This window comes from Candoia aspera, chromosome 1 (genome assembly GCF_035149785.1).
Source record: "Candoia aspera isolate rCanAsp1 chromosome 1, rCanAsp1.hap2, whole genome shotgun sequence".
NCBI classification, from domain to species: domain Eukaryota; kingdom Metazoa; phylum Chordata; class Lepidosauria; order Squamata; family Boidae; genus Candoia; species Candoia aspera.
The window spans coordinates 116886689-116906377 of record NC_086153.1 but is presented as its reverse complement, the minus strand read 5'-3'; the positions used below and the strand labels follow the sequence as shown (position 1 = coordinate 116906377).

General features: G+C 38.3%; 1 protein-coding gene across 9 annotated transcripts in view; it reads right to left on the bottom strand.

Moving 5' to 3' along the window:
• Positions 1-19689, bottom strand: part of SNX14 (sorting nexin 14) — a 37990-nt gene that overhangs the window by 8433 nt on the left and 9868 nt on the right. For 8 of the 9 annotated variants that reach the window (XM_063312472.1, XM_063312481.1, XM_063312464.1 and 5 more), the window contains 18 exons: positions 19411-19567; positions 16168-16243; positions 14360-14404; positions 14189-14269; positions 13964-14078; positions 12819-12974; positions 11965-12089; positions 11041-11099; positions 9363-9495; positions 7068-7269; positions 6090-6173; positions 5874-5974; positions 5559-5670; positions 4900-4940; positions 4666-4785; positions 3612-3735; positions 1173-1337; positions 814-909 (listed from right to left, as the gene is read on the bottom strand). In XM_063312472.1, coding sequence (XP_063168542.1) covers positions 814-909; positions 1173-1337; positions 3612-3735; positions 4666-4785; positions 4900-4940; positions 5559-5670; positions 5874-5974; positions 6090-6173; positions 7068-7269; positions 9363-9495; positions 11041-11099; positions 11965-12089; positions 12819-12974; positions 13964-14078; positions 14189-14269; positions 14360-14404; positions 16168-16243; positions 19411-19567 — 1992 coding nt within the window. Of the gene's footprint in view, positions 1-748; positions 910-1172; positions 1338-3611; positions 3736-4665; positions 4786-4899; positions 4941-5558; positions 5671-5873; positions 5975-6089; positions 6174-7067; positions 7270-9362; positions 9496-11040; positions 11100-11964; positions 12090-12818; positions 12975-13963; positions 14079-14188; positions 14270-14359; positions 14405-16167; positions 16244-19410; positions 19568-19689 lie in introns of all 9 variants that reach the window. The other variant, XM_063312524.1, reaches the window with a different exon arrangement.

Below are 19689 nucleotides of genomic sequence, written 5' to 3'. Positions count from 1 at the left end.
GGGCGCTTGGCAACTTGCACGTATTTATGATGGTTGCAGCATCCCAGAGTCACATGATTGCCATTTGCAACCTTCCCAGCCAGCTCCTGACAAGCAAAATCAATGGGGAACTGCATGATTCACTTAACAAACGCGGCAAAAAAGGTTGTGAAACCGGGTACAGCTCACTTAATGGCCGCATCACTAAGCAATGGAAGCTCTAGTCCCAATTGTGGTTGTAAGTCGAGGACTACCTGTCATAGCACGCTCCATACTATTCAAAGGGCATATTGCTTCCTGAGGATGGTACTGTCATGAGTAAGGATGGCGAGCAGGGGGCTCTCACCCAGACTGTCAAGCGCATGCGTAGCACTGAGGAACTGTTCAGCCATTCAAAGAGACACAGATCGGGACCGCCTTAACCTTTGGGGTTTATATGGCTGGGTTTTCCCACGCTTTCTCAGTTTGTTAGGATTCTTGTTAAGTACTACTAATAAATATTAGAGACCAAGTCCTCGCCTCAGTGTGTTTCCTGGTAATCAGGACAGGTACATCCGGTACCTGCTTCTGCCACTGCCAATATTAGAATAAATGGGAATGGCTAGTAAAAGGACAGGAAAAGACCAATACCCACACAGCCTATTTGTGTTTCATGAATTTTAGCAAGGTGATACATCTGAAACTATTTCTAAATCCTACCCTCCTTCCATTCTAGAATGCCTTGATAAAGATACAGTAAGAATGTTTATATTAACATGTGCCATTCAACCTGATGGACTTTGGTCATTTAGACTGCCTCTCTTCTTGATAAATCATGCCACATAAACACTGAACCTGGAATGTATTTCATCATTTCTTCAAAGGTCTGCTTTGCCCGTTTGTGCTTATCTTGGAGAGAACGAGGTTGAGAATTCTCACAAAACACAGCATCTAAAAAAAAAAAAATCAAATCAAATCAAATCAAATCATTTTTGGACAATGTAGAGCTACCCATACAGACCTGCTTTAATTAGTTGGCTAATTTAAATCACTTCAATAAAACAGACTTGACCTCAGAACAACATTTTAAATTAAACATGCTTTATTTAGCTTTTGCTATAACACATCCTGCCTGGGATACACTGCCAACCCCTCTCCATGGAAGCAGAGCAACATCTTTGATAACAACACTTAATTTAGAGCTTTCTACGAACCTCTGAGAAGTGTTATCAGTGAGACCAGACGGTGTTCCTGAAAGAGCTGTTCTAGTTTGTACTGCAAGTAGTTGTCTGTATACTTTTCTAAGGTGTTTTTGAAGAGAATCCTTCCTCCCATCAAGATGTGATGAAGCCAGTCAGGAATATGGAAAACAACTCTAGCTGTAACATAGACATGCCTTTTATATTATTTCTAGAATACACAGTTTAATATCAAAGCAACTGCTAACTCTTTGACTAAAACTTCACCTCCTTTTAGATTTTATACTATTAAAAAGCTTATTTTCCAGATATTTATAAAATGCCAATTATGGAAGATGCTGCAGTAGTTCACCTTTGATACTGAGAACAAGAGTGCCTTAAGTACTAGGGCAATTATTGCCTTCATCAGTGTAGATATCTTAGTAATGGCCTGTACTGGATTAGCCTGACCGTAACCTGATAGTAAGACACAAATGAGCAAACTGCTGAGCACACCCAGCCCTTGGTGTATTTCCCTGTGGCCTGCAGATCTTGTTTTTCATTAGTTTGTGACATGCAGGATTTGAGAGAAATATGATTCCTGGTTCTTGAAAACAAAGGGGTCTTCCCACCCATAAAGTATGGTAATTCTTATGAACTTATGGTCAGTTGCTACAAAAACAGAAATCCTCTTGTCTTATAGAATTTAGGGGTGGATTGTCTCAGTAGGTGTTTGACCTTCCCTGGGCTTGGAAGGGTCCTAGGCATCGTCGGAAAACATCCATACGCCCTGGAAGGGAGACATCCAGGGAGTATCAAGGATATAGGTTAAACTGGGAAGTTGAAAAAAACATCTGGGAAGAAAGCAGTGGCAAACTACTTCCATATTCTTGCCAAGAAAATTACAGTGATTGTCCCCAAGAACTGGAGCTCAACTCAGAGTTTACTTTTCAAAGCAAAATCACTCTGTGTTTGCCACTTCTTGAAAATACTACTCAGTGGTAAGTAATCAGAAGATTCCATTTAAATTCTCCCTGTCCTGCCACCTCCGGTCCAACCTTGAGTTTTTTATGGTTTCACCAAGGAAAATGAACACAACGGCAAGGGATCTTCACCTGCAAATCAACCTGTTCACATATATAATAGAAAATATCCTTCTCTGCTTTTAATGCAAGATCAGAAGTATGACCATGTAATCAATTTTTTATATATACACACACACACACACACACATGCATACACTGTATATCTCCAATTTATACACACACACACACAAACACACACACACATATATATACATATACATACATACATACAGTATATCCAATTTATATAGCCATCCGACTTGCAAAGTGAGATATAAAGTCCCCATGTATGCCTAACATTTACCAGCTACTGTATATCCAAAAATTTCTGTAGTTTAGATCTGAACTTTCCCCGAGCATGTCTCTGGAATTTTAAACTCATAGTATTTATCTTTAAATCATTTTCTAAACCCAAACAATATATTGCCTACTAAAACACAGTTCTATTACAATCTGAACAGGCAAAAATCAACTCAAAAGAAACAAAGTTAATTAGCATAGCACAGCATTCACACTCTCAAACAACACATTCTTGAATCAAGGCTTCACTGTACAGTGAATGACTTAACAGGTTTTTCTAAATCATACTCAAATAAGAAATGACTGAACTGTCCATGCTGCGTAGCTTAAGTGACTTCAGTATGAGTTCCTCTTTTATACTAAAAAGCTAATATTAATCTGTTACTATCTCATGTTCAACACATGTTTACAATAAGATAATTGGAGATGATATTATTTCTCTCTCAAATTGTAAACTATTCAGGTGTCAAGAATCAATGCATATTTGCCTGGGACAGAGATATCTGGGCAGTATGTTTTAATAACTTTTCTTCCATTTTGCAGAAGCCTGCCTTTCTAAGTATCTAACAAGTAATTTATGACTGTGACAACCCTTGGTGACCTTGGGCCGGTCCCTCTCTCTCAGCCCAACTCACCTCACCGGGCGGTTGTTGTGGGGAAAACAGGAGGAGGAAGGAATCTTAGGTATGTTCGGCGCCTTGAGTTATTTATAAAAATAATAAAGGCAGGATAAAAATTAAATCAAATCAATAAATAGATTTTATACTTTTTCTTGGCTCTGAGTTCCCATGAAATCAGGAACAGATACTTGTGGCTTGCCTTCTCTTAGCATCTTCTTCCCAAAACTCTTTGGATTCATTTGTCTGCGAGCAAACAATTTTCCTAGAGATTTTCTGTACTTCATTAATTAATATTCTAATCCAAATAATTAAAATGCACAGATAGTGGTGCTGAATTCACAACCAGCGTACCAGTTCTCACATTACAAAAGGAGAAGCAGAAAATAAAATCAGATCACTTGCACTTACTCCATGTCCACAACACACGGTTATGTTTTCATTATCAGAAAACTCTGCCAGCAATTTCTTACCAATATACACTAAGTAGTCATAAACTCCTTCAACCGTCATCATTTTCAAGAAATAGTTCTGATTTTGTCTTCTTTCTAAATTCTCAGAGCGGTTTGCATTGTTCTTATAGAGTTCATTAAAAAGCTAAAACCAGAGAAAATCAAGTTTTTAAAAAGCACAAACATCACAAAATTTGTCACCAACACATACGCATACATACATACATACATACATACAGCTGAATCTGTGTAATTTTAAAGAATAATAGAAACATTTTAAACATCCATACTCAATGTTTTTATTTAGAACATTAATCCTGATTTCTAAGCCACTAGGAAAAGATCCTTAATGTATAACAGCATTCTTCCTAACGCATTTCAGTGAAATTATAATATAGGTTTTCAACACCTTTTGTTGTGTTAATGTTTCAGTTAAACCCATTTTCTTCATTTTAAATATTCACTGGTCCAAAGAAAGATATATATTCTAGTTTTCCAGCATTTTATGGTAAGAACTTGGGCAGCTGACAACAGTCTCCCAGCCCCTCAGAGCCATTTTGGAGGTCCCAAATAATGCTGCCAAAATTTAGTGGCCAACAGGTCCGGGGTGTGTGTGCCTTTCCCCCCCCCTGAAATTAAAGCAACTAAGCTTTTTTTGTGTATTACCCTCAAATTTCTTAAGCAAAAAAGGCTAAATATTTCAAATCTGCCTAATCTATGATGTCACTGGATTATTACTATTCTACCACCAGTCCTTGGAGGTCAAAAATAATAATTTTAAAAAGTGTTTCCCCCCCAATTTTTTTTAATAGGTTATAAGTAGTCTTGAATTTCTACAATGCCAGGTTTCACGCCCATCAGGAATCTTTGTTTCTTAATAGATGGGCAAACATGGTTTTCCATAGTAAATGTGGTGACGGTGAGGGAAATGCAAGAAAATGATACATAAAACACCCAAGCAAAGTATATTAATAATCATAATAAAGCAAGTTATTAACTAGTGCCATATTTATATTTTGTACAATTCCTTACTGGTCCATTTTTTTCCTGTTTTCCTTTAGTGCCCATACTATACCTTTTTGTTGTTTTCAGAAGTAGGACTGAGAATAGTAATTTCTGGTTTACTTGGCTTAGGCTTGGGAGACTCACAGGAATTAATAAAATTTATAATGAATGGTTCCAAGTGCTGGCCTTTCTGAAATTAACCCAGAAAATAGTTAGAATGGACACATTTCCATACAAGCTACATGGGATAAATTCACTGGCAACAGATAGTATTTATAAATAAAAATGAAGCAAGATATCCTACCTCTTTCATTAGTTTTCCCGGAACAGCTTTTATTATTTTCCCTACATGCAAAAGAAAAGAAAAGAAAAGAAAAGAAAAGAAAAGAAAAGAAAAGAGGTTTTAAAAATCATGAACTATTTTTTCAACAAATCCCTTGTTTCTTCTCTAATTTTGTAAGCTGTTTGTTCCTCTATTTCAAATCTAAATTCATGAAACAGATTCTTCTTTTATCATATGGAAAAGTTACCTATAGCTTAGAGTCTTCAACACCACCACGTGCCCAGGTAAGAAACTAGGAGTCTGAGTATTAATAGACTCCTCTGATAAATTATGTTCACAGAACCCAGACACAATTTATCGGGGAAGGTCACAATGAAAATCAGTGAAAAACATCCCTTGCTCTACTTCCATCTCATAATCTGTGGATACCAATTTCCAATCTGTGGATTCCAGTTGTTTTGTGCAGATATTATAAAAGCTCTTTATTTAGCTTTCATTTATAGAGAAGTACTAAAGTGGAAAATCTTTACACTCCTATGGAAGCATCAATATTGTGTTGTGCAAATGTGCCAATAAATCATATTTAGTTTTGAATGGCAGCTGTGAATTGATTTAATGTCCCTTATATCTGAAGTTCAATTTTGAATTCATTTTTTTCCCAGTAATAGCAGTTTTCTTACCTAAATTTACATCAGGTAATATTTTATCAAGAAACTGTGTCTCTCCACCATTACGGGACAGGAAGTCAGCCAAAAGTTGGCTGTTGCTTAGCTCTGGATGTTGTGAAAGTTTCTGTGAGGAAGACAAAAAAAATTATGCTCTAGTGGACTTCTCTCCAGCAAAGACAATTTAATGTCTGATTAGTAAATTATGCTGGGTAAAGACAGTAACTCTAATTTGTATAAAAAGTCATGTATTTCAGACAAAAGTCATTCTCTACTAGGAAATAGAATAATCCCTGTGATTTATACACACAAAAACAGGTTTTCTCCTACCTGAAGGTATTCTTGAAATTCCTCTCTCTTTGACTTTAAGAATTCGTAATTCTTTGGTCCAATAATCCTCTTCGAAGGAAGCTGAGCATCAGGGAATGTACCTGATCATACAAAAAAAATTAAATACGTTGAAAGTTTATTTTCACTTATACAAAGCTAAAGAATTTTCCTGTTACACAACAAAATCCCCAAAGTGAGGTGGTGGAGAAAGCATACCATGAAATTCTGTTAGCTTTGACTCAAGAACATAAAATTCAAGATATCTTCTATAGACTGACCAGTGCTCAGGTTTATGCCCAACTGAAAATACAGAGAGAAAATTACCATTTTTAATTTGTCCAGAATAAAAGCATTTTACACGGAAACACACATCTAACAGAACTGAAAGCAAATCTTCAATCATATTTAAAAGCTCACCCTTTTCAAATATATTAAAAGCTTTCATTAGCAGTCACAATTTACTGTTGTCAACATACACACTCCTTCTTGTCAAGTTTGACTCTGGGGACTTCAGGGCCCACCCGTGTAGTTGTCTCGACAGCAGTACAGCTGCCTACTTTTCCTGCTTTTTCCTGAGATGTTATTTCAACTTCCCAGTCTAGTCTACAACTCTAGGGTTTCCTGGGAGTCTCTCAGCCCAGAACTAACAAGGCTTACGTTTTGAGATCAGCCAAGTCTGGCTGTGTGCTGCCACCTGCTGTGACATTTTGAAAGAAAATGTCAACAAGTATAATCTCCTGAGCCTGCAGGCCACAAGACTGACTGCATTTTATCTGTAGATGCCTCTACCTCTTCAGAGATGATGAAGAACAAGGCCTGGACACCACTCTTGATAGGGAAAGGTGCAGGGCAATATGTGAAGTCATATCCCAGAGGAGCTGCTTTGCTCCATCCTGGAGGACATGGAAAACATCCTCAGCATGGACAAACGAATGACCAAAAGTGGGGCCTAACAAGGGACCTGTTATCCCTCTATTAAGCTTTACCCCGATGTGTTCAAAACAAACCCAATCTGCCATGGATGTCTTATGCTACAGCAGTTCTTGATGTTGTAAATCATCAGTTCAGAAGTTTTCATTCTTCCACTCTGCAAGGCTCAACTATCTTGGAAACATTATCTGAGATAAAATGTCAAACTACAGGTACATGTCAAGAGCGTTGGAAGACTTTGTACATACTTCTGGCAATGCTTACCTGCCATTCTGTCATTCCTTTCCACATCAATGCAAAATACAGGAATTCTCTCTCTCCTTTCTTTCTTTTCAAGTGAGGGGTCTTCAAAGAAGTCAACGTAAGGAATGGTAATTTTCCAAGCAGCAAGATTGCGAGGCATATTAGGCATGCTAAGTGCCTCCACAGGTGAATCATCTTCCATTACCATAATGCCTTCTTCAATCTACAGTAAAAATTCCCACATCAAAGACCATTCCAGGCTATGTGACTACATTTACTGTAGCACATGCATAGTATAGATCCTGTTCTTCCACTGTATTCACAGTATCCACAGAACGGGGAGGTGTTAAACATTACCAACTATTTAAACAAAATGGAAATGAAAATTATACAATAAAAACATAAGATTGCATTTAAAGTTAAATAAATGTAAAGTTATCTTCTGCAAAAATAGCACTGATTTGGGGAATGTTTTCCCCACTCAACCATAACATGATGGAAGATTTGCACTGATTTCATTTTCTGAAAACCAAAATACAAACTCTACCACTAGCTTGTTTAAGTTAAAAGTAAGATATGTTATGATTAACATTGCACTGAATTGACTCGATGGTTCTATCACAGAGGACACACACAATTTTTCAATAAGGGACAAAGAATTTGAAAGTAAGCAACATAAATCGAAAAATGTTTGATTGTGAGGAGTATCTCCCAAAATTGCCATGCACACAAGTTTTGCAGCTGTACAGGTAGTCCTTGTTTAGTGACCACAATTGGGACTGACAGCTCTGTTGTTAAGCAAAACAGTTGCTAAGTGGGAAATCATGTGACTGCAACTATGCTTTCCTTTTCCCCACTCCCCAGCCCTTTGGAATGCTCATCCCCAGGCTGGGATAGCCAGCTCGAAACTGACAAGACTAATCAGTTTTACACCTTCCACTTTTGTTTGCCTCCTAACCACTCCCCCACCCTTTGGAATGCTTACCCTGGTGCTGGGATAATTAACAAGAAGGGAATTAATGTTTGTATTTACATTCATTGGAGAGGAAGGGATTACAAGAGAGTAAGCAGGCACACAATGGGGAATACACATTGAAAGCAATGCACTGGTGCTAGCAGTCATGAGCATGCTATGCAAACAGCTCAGTGTATTCCCCATTGTGTACCTGCTTACTCTCTTTTAATCCCCCCTTCTCCAATCTCTCCGCTCTGCAAGGGGGGTAAAAAAAAACAGGTCAAGCACAGAACAACGCATACTGACAGTAATGATGATCATGTGACTGAGGGACACTGCAAAAATCATAAATGCGGACATTGGTCATAAAGTTATTTTTTCAGCACCACTGTAACTTTGAACGGTCGCTGAATGAGGCAGTCACTAAATAAGGACTACCTGTATACCAGTGAATATATCTACGGCTTCTTAAAGCATAAACAAACTGGACAGCAAACAGGAACAATTACTTAGGAAATTAAGAATTGTTCTGAAAAACGACATTCTGCACCAGGCCATCAAATCATATTTGTTTTGTATAATGTAGGCTGAATTGTATGCATATGTACATATGTGTTTTATAAACCAGACCAAATTGATTATCTAGTTAAAAACAGTTCTTCGTAGACATAATTTGAATCACCTTCATTTATAGTTTTCTTTTATGAAAGGGGCAACATATAAATATGACATTCACAAATTCCTTTGATAACTACCAAGTATTTGTACATGCAACATGTCATATTTGTAGAAAACTCCACTTAATATGACATAGATATCGCCTCATCTGATTAACTGATTTTTATTGGGAAATGCTGAATTAAGAGTTCTGCATTTAATTATATATGAAAGGCAATATGGAAGCCCCATCTCTTTGTAGGTGTATATGATGACAATTCATGCACAAGGGGGTGGGGCTTTGAACATGCTGCTATGACATCCTTGCCTTTTTTTTTTTTGGCACCCCTTTCCCCACAGACACTGGCATCTCCAATTATGTGAATTTTAACTCCTGAAATTATCCAACCAGCATGACTGATCCTGGAAATTCTAGGAACTGAAGTCCATAAATGAAAGGTATCTAGGATGGGGAGGATTAATTTACAAAAGTGGCACAAGATCCCAAATATAAATAAAAGTGCTTCATTTATGGAAACTCATGGTCATGTTGTAAGTTATGTTGACAGTCAACAGACATAAAGTAAAATGAGAAAGGACTTAGAACAGATGAAAAGAACAATGCAGAAAGGCTTGGCAGATGTCCTATAAAATACACATGATGAATGCTGAACTGTTCAATCAGAATTGTTAGCTCAACTCACAAAATCATCCTCTCCTTCAGCAAGGAGATAGTTGGGTAGCACAGCCCCTTCCATTGTAGTACTCTTGAATACTCCTTTAATTTTGCTGCTTATACTTCTAATTCCAGACGATTCTCCTCTTCTATGCATGCTTCTGTGTAAAACAAAGAGCAAACGGCACCCCACATAATACTTTCAAAATGAGAAAATTCAAATTCTTCAAAGGGATATATTTTAAGCATTCATATTGGCAAAACTAATATAATTTAAGAGTGTAGCACATTATTTTACATCCATTGCTCCAATCAAGTATAAGAGAACTATGAACAAAAATGGATTTCTTTCTGTGAATCCATCCATACAAAAAAGACGCAGCAAGACAACAGAACTGCATTTTTTGATAGGAGTTTCTTTCATCAGAGAAGCCAATGAGATAATTAGTAATCAGTGTGAAGTAGCTATGCTTCACGTTGACACAACCACTGATGCATTTGCTCAGTGTTTCTCCAAGCTGCTCACACAACAGACCTGGTAGTACAAAAACTTGTCCTGTTTCCTGGAACTGCTGGAGAGCAATATGAAGCAAAAATATCCCAGCAACTTTAGTTCATTTTTGGAGAAGTGTGTTATTTCATGAACAAGTGTTGAAACAGTGCTCTACACAAAACTTTGCTAAACAGACTGGTGTGCTGCTCTGCCATATGGTAACTTCCCATTTATTTTTTAATTAAAAGAATAAAAATAAAATTTGATAGGGCAGGGAGCTAGTAGGCACCAAAGCCCATGTTAACAGGCCCACTGTTGCCTTTGGGCACCACATTGTATAACAAAGAAATAGGATGTCTATTGCCTCTTTAATATGGCCACATTTAAGATCTTATTATCACTGACATTTACAGAAAACAGAATACAGGTAATTTTCGAGTTATGTCCATTCGTTCAGCGACTGTTCAAAGTTATGACGGTGCTGAAAAAACAGACTTATGACTAGGCCTCAAAGTTCGAGCCCCTGCATTCACATGATCAAAATTTGTGTGCTTGGAGACTGCCCAACATTTACGACTGAGCTGACCTTCACTGTCTTTCGCCTGCCTCCCCTCCACCGGGCTCGCCACTATCTCCCTTTCTGGCCGCCTTGCTATGCAGGAAGCTCTTGGCCAAGTAGCTGCCAGAAACCACCACCAGGAATCACCATGCACAGGGGAGGTGCCGCAAAAGTGTCCCTGCCTCACTGCCCGGTGGGAGGATTGCCCCACCGGCTGTAGTGGCAGCGCAGAGGACTCGCGGCCCAGGTCCCCTCCCAGCTTGGCAGTAGCACCTGCCCGTGCTCCCTAATGCCTGCCTGTGGCATCCACACCCCACCCATGCTCCCTGGCGCCCACCTGGGGACTCCCCACCCATACCTCTCACCCACCAGCCTGCTTGCCTGGGACTCCTGCCTCTTCCTGCTTAACAACCTACAATGCCAGGATTGCTGCTGCTAAGATATGTGGTCACGTGACATCATGCTTTATGACCGCATCGCTTAGCGATAGAAATTCTGGTCCCAATTGCCATTGTAACCAGAGGACTGTACTCAAAAGAATGACATATCAAATTACAGCCATAATATTTAATTTCCATAATTTAATGAGAATCATACACATCCAACAGATACATTCTTTAAAACATTCAGCACATACACGTATATTATACTTACTTGTTTGACTTGGAATTGCGTGTTGGGGATTCAACTTCCTGAAAGAGGTACTTGAAATACTAAATAAGGAAAAATAGTTGAACATTGCCAGTCATGCTTATTTTATTTTGTTCTATTTGTTATATTACATTTTCTTCAGAGAGCATTTTATAGATACAGATTAGAAATAAAAATCACTACAGTTCATATATGTAACAGCATCAAAAGCAGGGCAATAAATGTATTCAAATCTATTAAAGACTAAAACATAATAGACAGCAACAACTAAAATATTTAAACATATTTCCCGATATAGCAAAATGTATAGTAAGTATTTATGACAATAAAAAAAGAGTGAGATGAAACAATCAATATTTGCCTAATATCAAGAAGACATTAGGGTCCATCCTGGTGGACTTCTCTAAAACTAAGAAACTGTACTGGAAAAGACATTCACAAGCCTGTGTATTAGGGAAGAAGCACTCCTCTTAACCCTATACAGTCATTACAGGCTGAAACCAGTGCTTTGAGCTGGACCAAGAATTAGTAGCTAGTGCAGGTAATTACAACAGTGGCACCATATGATAATAATGCTCAATTCCTCTCTGTATCTCTCTATTCTGATCTCTGCGGTAGTTCTCTCCCAGCATAATTTTTGAAATATCATCTTTCCCAATACATTAAAATTTTATAACAAGAGTAGAACAGAAAGTTTGGTACAGGCCACTTTTATCCTGCCTTTCTCCCCTTCAGCCTGCCTATCTCTATGGCTACATACAGACATTAGAGCTATAAAAACTGAGTGGTTATTTCATTCTAGAATTCTGCCAGTGGGGGGACAGAAAGCAAGTAGGCTCCCTGAGTTTGAAAACAGCAAAAAACAAAACTGTAAAACAGTTAAAAATACAAACTGAGGTGGCTCCAATATAAACAAAGACTTGTTACCTCATACGTGTGGCAGAATTTGGGAATGAAGACACTCTCTAAGAGTGAGAAAACTTGTTCGTAGGCTTCAAAGAAACATCGCATTTTTTGCAGCTTCACAACCTCTACATAGGGGCCTTCAGCAACTACAGATGAAAATGTGAAACATGTCAATAATAAATATGAAAATACTTAGTTATAGGAAAGTTTAATATTTCAGGATTAGGATATCTGCCTCAGCAGCACTTGGCTGATCTTGTCTGAGTTTAGGTACTAAGCAGAATGAGGCCTGGGAGAACTTGAATGAGCCCATCTGTGGTGTGCTCTGTTACTCGTTCTTTGGTTTTTATGTTTTTATGACTATATAAGCTACCCAGAGATACTATTTGCAAGTTGGATAGCCCAATAAAGAAATAAATACTTGAACAGGAGACCTCCAAGGAGTCCCAGATCTATAGGTTAGACTAGGAAATTGAAGGACATCCTGGAAGAAGGCCATTGCAAACTACTTCAATTCTGTTGTCAAGAAAGTTGACATCAGAAGTTAACCTTGACTTCCACTAAGTCACCACATCTGTTCTTTTCCCACTTCATGGGAAAGTGTTGGGAGGCTGATCAAGGTCCAAAGACAGAGCAAGGTTTTTGATAATTAGGGAATGCTAGAATTTCCTTGTTCTATGCCCATTGGGTAGATTAGCCTTTCCCAAGATACCCTCCATAGGTAATGCTACAACCATGCCCCAAATTCCCATGTTGGACTAAACTATTGGTAAGGCATATTCATGACCAACGTCTGCATAATTCTACAAGTACCAACAGTATACAGAAAAAAAATGCAATAACATCAAATAAATTTTCCTTCCGATTTCACTTACTACTTTGTATCTCTTCCACAATGAAAGAATCAAATTTAATTTTGTCAACGCTTTCATCTAAGCAATATGTTTCATAGATTTTCTTGACTTCTTCATGAAGGGACATTTTCTCAGAATCTGATAACTCTGCCTGCAAAATTCTATTATTAAATTGCTCTGTTGATTGGGAAGAAAAAATAAAGAAATGTATTGAGTTCAGAACACTGACAGTATTCCTTGGTTCAAAATGCCCTTTATATATTCTGAGAGTTTTACCTATTAAATCTATAAACAATGGATTATGATAACAACACAAACCCCAACTAATTATAACCAATCTGTTTTGGGATCCCTGCCATATTTTCCATCCCTTAAAATCTAGGATAGGATGCATCACTGATTACTTTGACTTCTGTCTTTGGCCACAGAGAAAGCTGAAGTTTAAGCCTAGTTAAAGCACTCTCCCTTTCAGGGCTTTCTCCTAAGCCTCTTCTGTCTATTGGCTAAGCCAAAAAAAAAAAGAAGATAAAAAGGGAATTATTTCTGGGAAAAAGAAAAAGAAAAAAAATCAAGACATGAAATACAAAACTTGCTGTAATATATTAACATGTAATCAGATATTTTTTAAAAAGCAAAAACCTAAAATGTTTAAAATGCAAATAGGTTAATCCTCTGCTTAAGAAAAATATCCTCAATAATTATTTCATCAACTGCAACTTCAATAGAACGCTACTACTAGTACCAATCAGGAATCTGTGCATTCTGTAGAAATTACTTGATATCACCTCTCCTATAAAGAACTGGAGAAATCCATTTGCAAGGAAAGAAATATACATCAGGAAACTAAATCCAGGATTGAATTTGGCCAGTACAGGTAGTCCTCACTTAACGACCACAATTGAGGCCAGAATTTAGGTTGCTAAGTAATGTGGTTATTAAGTGAATCTGGACCTGATTTTATGACCATTTTTGCGGTGGTCGTTAAGCAAAATCACATGGTCGTTAAGCAAACCATGTGGTCATTAAGCAAATCACGCAGTTCCCTATTGATTTTGCTTATCGGAAGCCAGCTGGGAAGGTCAAAAATGGTGATGTTTTTAAAAAAAGGTGAATAAATTTTTATTTAATGTAACTAAAAAAATAACATAGTGGCAGGGATTTCTTACCTAACTCCAGGTAAAACTGCAATACGTGTACCACTCCTTCTTTCTTCAAAAAACTCATAAACAGAAAGAAAAGATCCTGCTTGTCTCCAAATTCTTTCAGTTCAAAGTGCAAGGCCTTAATAGAAGATTCAATACAGAATTTATTTCTGAATATCCATACCATCCCTTTCTAAATAAAGACATACTGTATATACTTAACATGCATTTTTTTCACACTTAACTTACAGAAGATTTCTTGTTCCTAGGTTCTGCAAACTTCTGCAAGAAAGGAACCAAAGCAGAAGCAGGTTCAGTTGCTTTTTCAGGCTGCAAGAAGAAAACAGAAAAAAATCCAGTATCCAGGAGCAAAACTGTATGACTTCACAATCACTACAATATTTTTCTGGTAGTACTCACTGGACTATCATCAATGAAGATAAGTAGCAAGTGGTTCACAGTATCCTAAAAGAAAAGGCAAACATATTTAATGGATAGCTGAGACCAAAGGAGTACCTCCTGTTCTATTTCCCTTAGAAACATTTCTTAAAGACTCTAAGCCACCAGAAGAACTTAGCACTTCTGCCCTTCATCTAACTTGTGCAAAAGCACATTCAGACTAATTTAGATATCAACCAACATCTTTGTAAAACTGTGACATAAACCATCACTTTGGGGTCCAGAAGCATGAGGTTCCACCTTGCCACCTACTATCTGTCCCACACACTCAACAAACCTTGTTAGGATGAGGCTACCAGATTTGGGATGTAAATATCCAGATTACGGCTACATGGTAGCAAAGAGAGTATTGTGCATCTTTTGCTGCTCTGCCCAATGATGAATGCAATGTTTGCAGCCCTGACATCATAGCCCAAGCACGGGGCTCTCTATAGGAGCGCTAGCAGAAGAGCAGTACTGTACAGGAGGGAGAAGCAAGTGAGGGAAGAATTGCCACCACTGGTGCTACCACCTCCTCCTCTACTCCTGAATCAGCCACTGCCTCAGCAGCAGCAATGTGTTCTAGAAATAGAGCCCTCTATACACCAGCCATACAAGTTCAGTAAGTTGTTATCATCATCATCATCGTTTGTCTCTGCAAGTGGAGAGCATGGAACTGAATGGCATTCTTTGCCTTCCTCTATGCTTCTGCAATGGAACTCAACCCCCGCAGAGCAGCTCCTGTTGGCTGGGCTTTGTCCCCTGTTGTATTGGTGTAGTTCACTTTCCCTTGCAGTCAAGGGAAAAAAAACAGGGAATTCAGAATTCGGCAAACAGGGAACCTCCTCCATACATATACTTCCATAACAGTTCCATTCTGCAAAGCCCTCTATAACCTGATTTTCGTGGAATTCGTCTGCCCACTGTACTACTTCGCATGCATGCGTAACACATTTTTATGGATCTTAGATGTGGCTTATGGGAACATTTGTGTAAATCCAAGTGTACATAAAACAGATAATACGAATTTATATAAATCTGTAATATGGCCAGCCTAGAAGTAGACAAACTAGAATCCCTGACCAACCTTAGCCGCCTCCCAATTCTTCTCTAATGTTTGCTCTTTTATGATAAAATGGGAAACAGTAGGAGGTAGCATTAAGAGGAAGAGAACTGTTATTCTAGGGAAGGCTCTCCACTCCACAAGCCCCTTTCCTTTCCCAACACTTCCAGCTGCAGTGACTGAGGGCAGGGACACAAAGGAGAAAACTGTAATGGTATGTGGAAATGATCTTGGGAGACTGGGTCCAGAGACACTGCCAAGGGAACAGAGACAGCATGGCCCATAGGTGGAGAGCGGGCAGGGTAAGACCCTTAGAAGAGACCCTCCCTAGCTTCTCAGGCTGTAAAGGCTATGGGGGGAGGGACTATATTTTCATATTTGCAAGATTCTGTCAATGTAACCTTACAATAAAGTAAAATTAGCTCATCTGGTCATATTCCTGTATGGTCCATCTGGTAAGGCTGACCAAAACTGCACCTCAGGTTTTAAAGATTCTTCAACACACACACCCTAAATTGTACCTAGCTAAGATTCCTGACCCTTGCAAGCTATAATTCGATTGGATATAAACTGAGACAACCCTGTTGTTAACATTTTTTAAATTTTTTCATAAAAGCCTAAGTTGTCCTTGACCCCCTTCCTCCTTCACTGCATGTTTCATAAACTACCGTGCACAAGTCACGGCCCAGCCAAACTAACAAACTACTCAGAGCTTCTCAGCACTCACCGGATCAGCTAAGTAGTCCATAGAGGGAAGGAAAACAGAACCTGACAGGATTTCTCTTATGAGTAAAGTGAATGGCCTGGAAAGAATAAAAGCCAATTTTATGCAGTTGTACCTTCTTCTATTTACACAGGCTTTCATGAAGTTAGCATTCAAATTAAACTGGTGTAAAGAATCACTTACTGCACTATTAAATAAATAAATAAATTCTCTTGCACAGTAAATTGCTCTGGACTTTTTTTTTTTTTGGTAGCCTTTTATACAGCCACCCAACTCAATGTGACTTTGGAGGCATGCAAAAGAAAGAAAAGAAGTCAAAACCAATAAATACAAAAAACCAATGCCTTTCATTAAAATCAAGCAGACAATACATGGCAAATGCATCTGAAATATACTGTAACTCCTAAAAATGGGGACTTTACTCATTCTGCCCATGGGAGCAGAAGGTTCAGCAAATGACAGTAGGCTGCTGTCACATAGGGCTTTACTGTGACAGCAGCCTACTGTAGGTCTGGGCCAATTTGAAGCATCTGTGCACTTGATCCCTGCCACTGGGCTGAAGGAGTCAGAAAAATATAGTGCTTTAATGGTATCTTACATTAAATTTCTTGGCAATCTGAAGAACAATTATCCACCCTCAGTACGCTGGGGAAGGAAAACAAACTATAGAGTGATATTCTCAACTTCGGGTGGAATGGAACACATTTTCTTGTCAGTGCTCCATTGTTTCTTCTTGATGCTTGTAATCTTTGCATATAACCTCATAACTTCTAAGTAATTTAATCTGTTGCCCTGGCATACACATACAGAAGCCAGATACACTGAAAGGTACAGATTGGCATTCCATGTACTAACCCAAGAACCACCAGTTGCTGACCTGTAATTTGTTTCTTTGGGTGGTCCTGTCTGATGCTGCACATATGACTATTTGTGCCTGTGCAGGATCCTCTTCAGAATGTATTACAGCTAAGAGAAACTTGTAGTGGCAGCACTGTCTCAAAGTGATGTACATCTAGATAGTGTTATGGTAATTTCCTGCTGTTTCTTTGACCACCAAGGCAAGCCACAGGACTGAAAGGTTAATAGTTGGTGTGAGGGTGGGCGGTGTGAATTCACATAAAACTTATGTGAAGAACTGAAGTCACAGGTAAGTTACTAGCTTTCTTTCACTGTCACCTTAAAGAGCTGCAAGCTTTTTACTTTGTTCAGGTGATCACAAAGCCAAAGAGATAAATGCTGCTTTGCCAAAAACATAACCTTGTATGGATCAAATACCTAATCTCTACCACTTCCGAAGCTAACAGAACATGCCTGAGTGCAACAGCCAAGTTGGAAATATTTTTTATAATATCTGAGCACTTTCCAAACAAGGTTAGCTAATTAAAAGCACAGGGTGTGGGCTATACAAAGGTTAAAGATGATTCAGAGAATATTAAAAATGATTCAGGGAATACACCAGTTCACTATTCATGGCAACAGCCCAAGGTTTTTTTTATACAACTGCTTGGTGAGCAAAAGGCTGCTGCTGCTGCTGCTGCTTTTAAGGACTTTCATTTCCCCAGAAAACAAGATTCCCCTAGAGCTTCCTTATGAAGATTTCTTGAAAGAGGATAGTATAAAGTTACAGAAGTCTCAGCAACCAGACAGATTTCCCCCTTTATTTACCTTCCAGCTTTTTAAGGCAGAGATTCACGACCCCAGTGCAAATTTGTGAGAAAGCTGCTTCTTAACTGAGAACAGAATTGTCCAACTGGTTGTCCAGCTGAATGTGAATCTTCCTCTGCTTCTGAAAATTCTATCACAGGATCCACCCATTAAAGTTAATGCAATTATTAAAGCAGTGGCAGAGTTTTTTCCCCCCAGAAAAACTGGTATCTGTCTTGGATGGTATACTGGCTCTATAAGCACTTTAGAGAGGGAAAAGTGAACAAGGTGGGAGTCAGAGCTGAGCATATGGAAGGGAAAAGAAAGTGTATTTTGAGGTATTCTGTAGAGTATTTCTTGTATATGAAAGCATGTACACACACGCCTGTGGTAATAGAAGCACCGTTCATAAACTCATAAGCAAGGTGGCTTTCAAACTGGAGTGGTGTCATAATTTCATAGTCAAAGATCTTTCATTCCTAACAAGTTATGCATTAATACTTCCTCTGTACTCAGGATCTCTCAGAGCCTGTGGTGTTAAAAAAGATACTGCTATATGTCCCAGAGAGATATTAGGGTATCTGTTCCAAAACTGGGACTTAGACATTCACTTCTAATGCAGCTTTCTCTTCAGAAATAAAGTCCTTGATTCTAGCACTGATTTCTTGACTCAGAGGCAAAAATCTGAGCAGGCATGCCTTTGAAGAACAACGGCTGTCCTCATGGTCTTCACTCCATATTCTCCACTGAATCTGGACGTATTAATTTATTGGTAGGTGCCTCTAGAGGCCTTGGATGAAAAGATGTGGGCTTCCTTATCAAGTTCTCTCCCTCTCTTAGGGGCACAACTCCACTAAAAGTCTCTCTTGGCTCTAGAATGTTGCAAGAAGAATGCTGCAGAGACACAAGTTCTTATATACGTCATTCGCATAAATCGTGATGAAATATTAAAACTAACACGAACACAGAACTCATGCAGGGCAAGTGCTTATCCGTTTACTTTCACATCTGGTTTTACAAATACAATGAAAGAAGTATTCAAAACCAATGCCAAAGTTAAAACCATCTCAAAGGTCGGGTGGTTTGTTTGTTTGTTTTTTGGACAAACTATAAGTATTCAAAGGATCTGAGCAGCTTTGAGCCAAGTGAAATGTATTCATGTAGACTGGGGGTCTGCAACCTGCTTTTTTCATTCAAGTTTAATTTTTATATAAAAAAAATATTGCCCAACCCCTTTTTACAATGCAGGCCCTGACAAGCTGTTTCAATACTGGTATGGCCTTTTGTGCAATGGAGGTGGCACACCAGATGACTGAAGATAACAGAACATTTTCCTCCACTGATGGAAGTTTAGTACAATCAAGCATTGACAATACTGAAGTTATACCCTACACTGATGGTTTTTCATGAATACTGCAAGTATCAACTTCAATCAACCATTTAAAGTTCATTTATCTGTTATAAATCAAGACTGGAAGAGTAAGCTGTCTATAGCAGAATTTTCTGACATTATGTTAGCTTTTCAATTTTGCAAAAGGAGGAAATGTAAACACATTGAACATTAGAGCTTCATAATATATTATATTATGTAGTATAATATACCCGCAGTCTGTTGCCTTTGGAAGCAGAATATAGGAAAAAAGAAGTTCAGTAAGTTTTCTTAAATAATTGAGTTCATCTCTTCTACTTCTCAAAGCCACGTGGAGTGCTGGTCCATATTCTTCTAAAGCTGCTTGCTGTAAATATTCTGTATTTTTTACTGTAGGGAAAATAAAATTCAGTAAAATTCATATGAAAATTAATTTCTGACAATACTTAAAAGAATAAAATTAAAAGCAAATGGAGGAGCAGAAAGGTCCATTTATTTCTACATAAAAGGTA